We start from the raw sequence: 6,242 nt of genomic DNA on the forward strand, positions 1-6,242 counted from the left end.
CATTCTTAATAGCTGATGTCCTTCTCACAAAGCCCAGTGTACCTTTTTTTTTTTTTTTTTTTTTTTTTGTCTTTTTGCTATTTCTTGGGCTGCTCCCTCGGCATATGGAGGTTCCCAGGCTAGGGTCGAATCGGAGCTGCAGCCACCGGCCTACGCCAGAGCCACAGCAACGCGGATCCGAGCCGCGTCTGCGACCTACACCACAGCTCACGGCAACGCCAGATCCCCAACCCACTGAGCAAGGGCAGGGACCGAACCGCAACCTCATGGTTCCTAGTGGGATTCGTTAACCACTGCGCCACGACAGGAACTCCCCAGTGTACTTTTCTGCCTTATTCTCACAAGTTTCCACAGTTCCTCTACCCATAAGTTATAGGGAGAGGGCAATAAAAAGTGAATTGTGCATAATCACTTGGGCTATGGTGTGGTTCCATTTTCTGATGCTCTGTTCCTGCACTCAGCCTGGAGGAGGAGGCGTCAGTCACACCAGTTACCCAGCAGGTGAGCTTGGGGCAAGGGGGAGGGAGCATCTGCTCATTGAATCTGCTTTCTGAACCACAGCCAGGACCCCCTTCAGTCTCCCTTCCCAGGGGCTCTGCAAGATTTCAATCAAGTAAGAATTCTGAAAATAAGTGATTCCTAATGGCAACAGCAGAAGAATCCCAAATCTAACAGAGGCGATCACCAGCCTGAGGAAAGCCCCTCACACGCCAAAGAGCGCGTCCTGGGCTTTTCGTGGACCACCTTGCTGTGTCTTCCTCTGTACCTACTCTTTTACTTTTTCTCGGATGCAGCCATGTAGAAAAGCCCATGCTCTGAGGGCAGATAGAATTGTGCCCACACTCCAGCCCCAATATTCAGTTGCTCTGTGACTGTGAGCAACTGAGTCACCCTTCCCAAGACTTCATCTTCTCAGCTGGAAAATAGGGACAATCGCAGTAAATCTTTGTGAGGGTTGTTACAGGAATTTAATGGGCTGCATAGGTCAAAGCTCACAAATGTTAACTGCCATTATCATCTCCTCCTGTGTTCACTAGGAGTCTTTATGCCTCTTGAGGAAATCATTTATTTGGGCTGAAAACAAAGAAACCAACATCATGGTTGGTGGTTCCTGATAGTGCTTTTTTTTTTTTTTTTTTTTTTTTTTTTTTTTTTTTTTTTTTTTTTTTTTTTTTTTGGGTTCACGCTATGGAGGTTCCCAGGCTAGGGGTGAATCGAGCTGTAGCCACCGCCACGCCAGAGCCACAGCAACGCTGGATCAGAGCCACGTCTGCAATCTACACCACAGCTTACGGCAACGCCGGATGGTTAACCCACTGAGCAAGGCCAGGGATCGAACCCGCAACCTCATGGTTCCTAGTCGGGTTCGTTAACCACTGCGCCACGACGGAAACTCCTTTTTTTTTTTTTTTTTTGCCATTTCTTGGGCCGCTCCCGTGGCATATGGAGGTTCCCAGGCTAGGGGTCCAATGGAGGTGCAGCCGCCGGCCTACACCAGAGCCACAGCAATGTGGGATCCAAGCCGCGTCTTCAACCTACACCACAGCTCACGGCAACGCCAGATCCTTAACCCATTGAGCAGGCCAGGATCGAACCTGCAACCTCATGGTTCCTAGTCGGATTTGTTAACCACTGAGCCACGACGGGAGCTCCCCTTATTACTCCTTAAAATAACCCTGTGCGAATGTTACTATCATCACCATCTTCATCACTGTCGGAGGAGACAAACTCAGAGCTTAAGTGACTTGTGAAAAAAACACATAACTAGTAAGCAGAGCATAAGAATCCAGGAATATGGCCCTTTGACTGATCTATGATGTTTTCCAAGGAGAAAAAATAGAAAGAGTTTTTTTCTTCCTTTAATATGCTACGAGCCTTTCTTTAACTTCTCATAGAATGTCAGAGGCAGTGTTGGGGAGAGAGACACTAAAGGAAATCTATTTCTTCCTTAGTATAACTTTCATGTGCTACAAAGATCAGCAGGTATATACCATAACTGCAATTGGGAAATTCATTTACTATGGCACTACATAGTAGGTAAACTTAAAATAGATTAACAAGGGGGTAACATATTAAAAGTCTAAATATATCTGGTTTTTTTACCCATTTATTCTTCTAGTAGTTCTGCCAATGGAAAATAATCAGGCAATGTATATAAAAGAATGCTTGTGACAGTCTCGCCTATGTTACCATAAAGAGAACTGAAATAAGAAACAATCTTAGCATTCAACTGTATGGAAATTATTAAAACAAATTATGGAATACAATGCAGTCATTAAAAATGATTCTTCATTAAAAGTGCTTGCATAACTTGGATATTTTTCAAGATATATTTATTTATTTATTTATTTGGTCTTTTTGCCATTTCTTAGGTCGCTCCCATGGCATATGGAGGTTCCCAGGCTAGGGGTCGAATCTGAGCTGGAGCCACCAGCCTACGCCAGAGCCACAGCAACGAGGGATCCAAGCCGCATCTGCAACCTACACCACAGCTCATGGCAACGCTGGATCCTTAACCCACTGAGCAAGGCCAGGGATCGAACCCACAACCTCATGGTTCCTAGTCGGATTCGTTAAACACTGAGCCATGATGGGAACTCCTCAAGATATTTTAAATAAAAAAGCAGGTAAGGAAATGCTATATAAAGTGTGATAGTGCTTATAGAAAACTATTTTTAAATAAGGAAAAAAAGAAAAAAGAAGAAAATTAGGGCCATGCCTGTGGCATATGGACATTCCTAGGCTAGGGGTCAAATCAGAGCTGCAGCTGCTGCCTACACCACAGCCAAAGCAATGCCAGATTTGAGCTGAGTCTGAGACCTACACCATAGTTCACGGCAGCACCGGATCCTTAACCCACTGACAAGGTTAGGGGTCGAACCTGAATCCTCATGGATTCTAGTCGGGTTCTTAAACCACTGAGCCACAAGGGGAACTCCCTATAAGATATATTTTTATTTTATTTATTTATTTATTTATTTATTTTTTCTTTTTAGGGCCGAACCCACGGCATGTGGAATTTCCCAGGCTAGGAGTCAAATTGCAGCTAGCTGCCAGCCTACACCACAGCCACAGCAATGTGGGATCTGAGCCATGTCTGTGACCTACATCACAGCTCACACCAATGCCAGTTTCTTAACCCACTGAGCGAAGCCAGGGACCAAAACTGCGTCCTCATGGATACTGGTCGGGTTCGTTAACCACTGAGCCATGATGGGGAACTGCCTAAGATATATTTTTAAATGACAAAACTCTAAAAGGATCTGGATGAATTTAACAGTGATTGCCCCTGAGGTTATAGAAATATGCTAAATATGTATTAGGTCATTTCTTCATTTCTGCATATCTATATTTCTGAGAAATTTTCTCTAATAATGTGTTACTCTTTTTTTTTTTTTTTGACATTTCTTGGGCCGTTTGCGTGGCATATGGAGGTTCCTGGGCTAGGGGTCCAATCAGAGCTGTAGCCGCCAGCCTACACCAGAGTCTCAGCAACGTGGGATCTGAGCTGCGTCTGCAACCTACACCACAGCTCACGGCAACGCCGGATTGTTAACCCACTGAGCAAGGCCAGGGATCGAACCCGCAACCTCATGGTTCCTAGTCGGATTCATTAACCACTGAGCCATGACAGGAACTCCAGATGTGTGTTACTCTGGTAATAATAAGACAGAAATATTTCTCTCTCTCTCTCTCTTTTTTTTTTTTGCATGCATAATTTCCTGCCAGGGATCAAACTTGTTGCCGCCACAGCAGTTGCGGTGGTGGATCCTTAACTCACTAGACCACCAGGGAACTCCAAGACGATGATCTCTTATTTATGTTTGACACCAAACACACACTATCCAGCTAACCTTTCTTTCTTTTTTCTTATATTATCATCCTGTTTCCCTTAAGAAAATCCAAACAACCCTATAAAGCACAGTTCCCTTATTTACTTTTGAAGACGATATCAGTAATGAAGGTCAAGCTCCCCTCTAAGAATCCTGGATCTGAAGACCCAGTTTGCAAACACTAGAGGGGCTTGTAAATCTCACCTTGACAGGTGACTGCCTTCCTCTACCCATGGGGCTGCAGGGAGAGTCCATGAACTACCATTTCCACCCGCTGCGCCCCCTTGTGGTATTCTCTCCCCATGACTCTCTCCTCCCCCTCTCCTCGTGGTGAGATTACACTCTCTCAACCCCTGCACATTCGCCTTTTGGCTCAAAAGATTTCAGAGCTCAAACACACGCCACGAAGCCTTCGCCCTCTCTATTCTAGTGCCTGCGGCGCACTCCCTCCCCCCACGGAGTACCTGTAGGGGTACTTGCCTCAGTCCCACCTGCTCACTTGGAGCTGCGAAAGGAAGGAATCCTCTCCATGACAAGAGAAGGGATAACGGATCTCTAGGTTCCTGGGGGCTGCGGAGTCGGGGAGGGGGATGTGGGCTACAAAGTGGACTGTCTTCTGGACTCTGGGAGCCTGAGAACAGCACACACGCAAGAGCTCAGCCAATTGTACAGAGAAATAATAGAAACCGTGCAGCAGGATATTAATGCTGTGGTTCAGCAACGCTACGGGTTGAATGTAGCCAGCTGTTATGGTACCCTGGGAACTCAGCACTCTTTTAAGTGCTCTCCAAATGGTGACTTTCAGTTAACTTCAGGGAACACAACCCGTCCTTAAGATTTGGACTATTTGGGCTTTGTTTGCTTCTGTTAATTAAAACAACAAAATGCGTTTTCTTAAACAGAAGAGTTCCTTTTATAAAACACAGTATGTTGTCAAAATAGCATTCATCCTCGGCAATATTGCCCAATGTATATACCACTGGAGCGCTGGTCAGGGTTCCAAAATGCTCATAAAAGGAAACTTGACTACACTGGTTTCTAACATTCAACCATCTAAACAAGCAAAGATGAAGAACGCAGCTTTTCTTTCTTTAAGGCATAGCTCTTCCTCTATTCTGAAATCTAGAATCAGAAAACGGAACTCTTGAAGCCACCGTCTCTGGTATAATAAAGCCTTAGTAGTATGTTAGGAAATATAACAATGATGAGATAAGCAAAAATTCCAAAGGCTTGGAGGACCGGCCCTGAAACACCCCCACGCCTCTCCACTCTACCTAGAAAGGATTAGATGTTTGCTAGGAGATGAAGCAGAGGTATAAAATCTACTACTTACCATTTTTATTGTAAAGACTTGAAGTCCTGGCACACAGCGACCCAGAAGATGCTGTCAGAGTCTGACAGTGAGTGTGCAACTTTGCTAGGCAGGGTGTACTTCCTTTTTTGAAATGTGTGGTCTGTCCAGTCTTCACACATTGATATATAAGGTTTATTTGCATGTTATCTCAGCTCTCAGAGCATTTGTATAACTGACCAGGTTTATCCAGATATTACACATTAATAATATGAAAACAGCTACAGGTGAAGCTCTGAAGTCTGGAAGACTGACATAAAATTTTTTAAAAAGTGCCTGAATAGTAAATCCCATGTATGTTATTAGCTCGCTTTACATAAAATGTGTATTTGTGGATCTATCATCTGTTTATCTATCAAGGACTCACATCAAAGTGTTAACAATAGGAGTTCCCATTGTGGCGCAGCAGTAACCTGACTAGTATCCATGAGGATGTGGGTTCGATCCCTGGCCCTTCTCAGTGGGTTAAGGATCTGGATCTGGCATTTCTGTGAGCTTCGGCATAGGTCATAAACGTGGCTTGGATCCTGTGTTGTCATGGCTGTGGCGTAGGCTGGCAGCTGCAGCTCCAATTCGGCCCCTAGCCTGGGAACTGTCTTTCTTTCTTTCTTTTTTTTTCTTTCTTTCTCTCTCTCTCTCTCTCTTTCCTTCCTTCCTTCCTTCCTTCCTTTCTTCTTTCTTTCTTTCTTTCTTTCTTTCTTTCTTTCTTTCTTTCTTTCTTTCTTTCTTTTTTTTGCTTTTTAGGGCCACACCTGCAGCATATGGAGGTTCCCAGGCTAGAGGTCAAATTGGAGCTGCAGCTGCTGGCCTACATCACAGCCACAGCAACTCTGGATTCAAGCAGCGTCTTCGACCTACACCACAGCTCATGGCAACACCGGATCCTTAACCCACTGAGCAGGGCCAGTGATTGAACACACAACCTCATGGTTCCTAGTTGGATTTGTTTCCACTGCTCCATGCTGGGAACTCCTAGCCTGGGAACTTTCAAATGCCAAAGGTGTGGCCCTAAAAAACAAACAAACAAAAAAAACCCCTTAAAATATTTAAGGCAGTTC

At 44.7% G+C, this 6,242-nt stretch overlaps 1 protein-coding gene across 1 annotated transcript in view; it reads right to left on the reverse strand.

Moving 5' to 3' along the window:
- Positions 1–5,312, reverse strand: part of FYB (FYN binding protein) — a 175,230-nt gene extending 169,918 nt beyond the window's left edge. The window contains exon 1 of the mRNA XM_021076648.1: positions 5,167–5,312. Coding sequence (XP_020932307.1) covers positions 5,167–5,169 — 3 coding nt within the window. The 5' untranslated portion in view covers positions 5,170–5,312. The remainder of the gene's footprint in view (positions 1–5,166) is intronic.

This window comes from Sus scrofa, chromosome 16 (assembly GCF_000003025.6).
Source record: "Sus scrofa isolate TJ Tabasco breed Duroc chromosome 16, Sscrofa11.1, whole genome shotgun sequence".
NCBI classification, from domain to species: Eukaryota; Metazoa; Chordata; class Mammalia; order Artiodactyla; family Suidae; genus Sus; species Sus scrofa.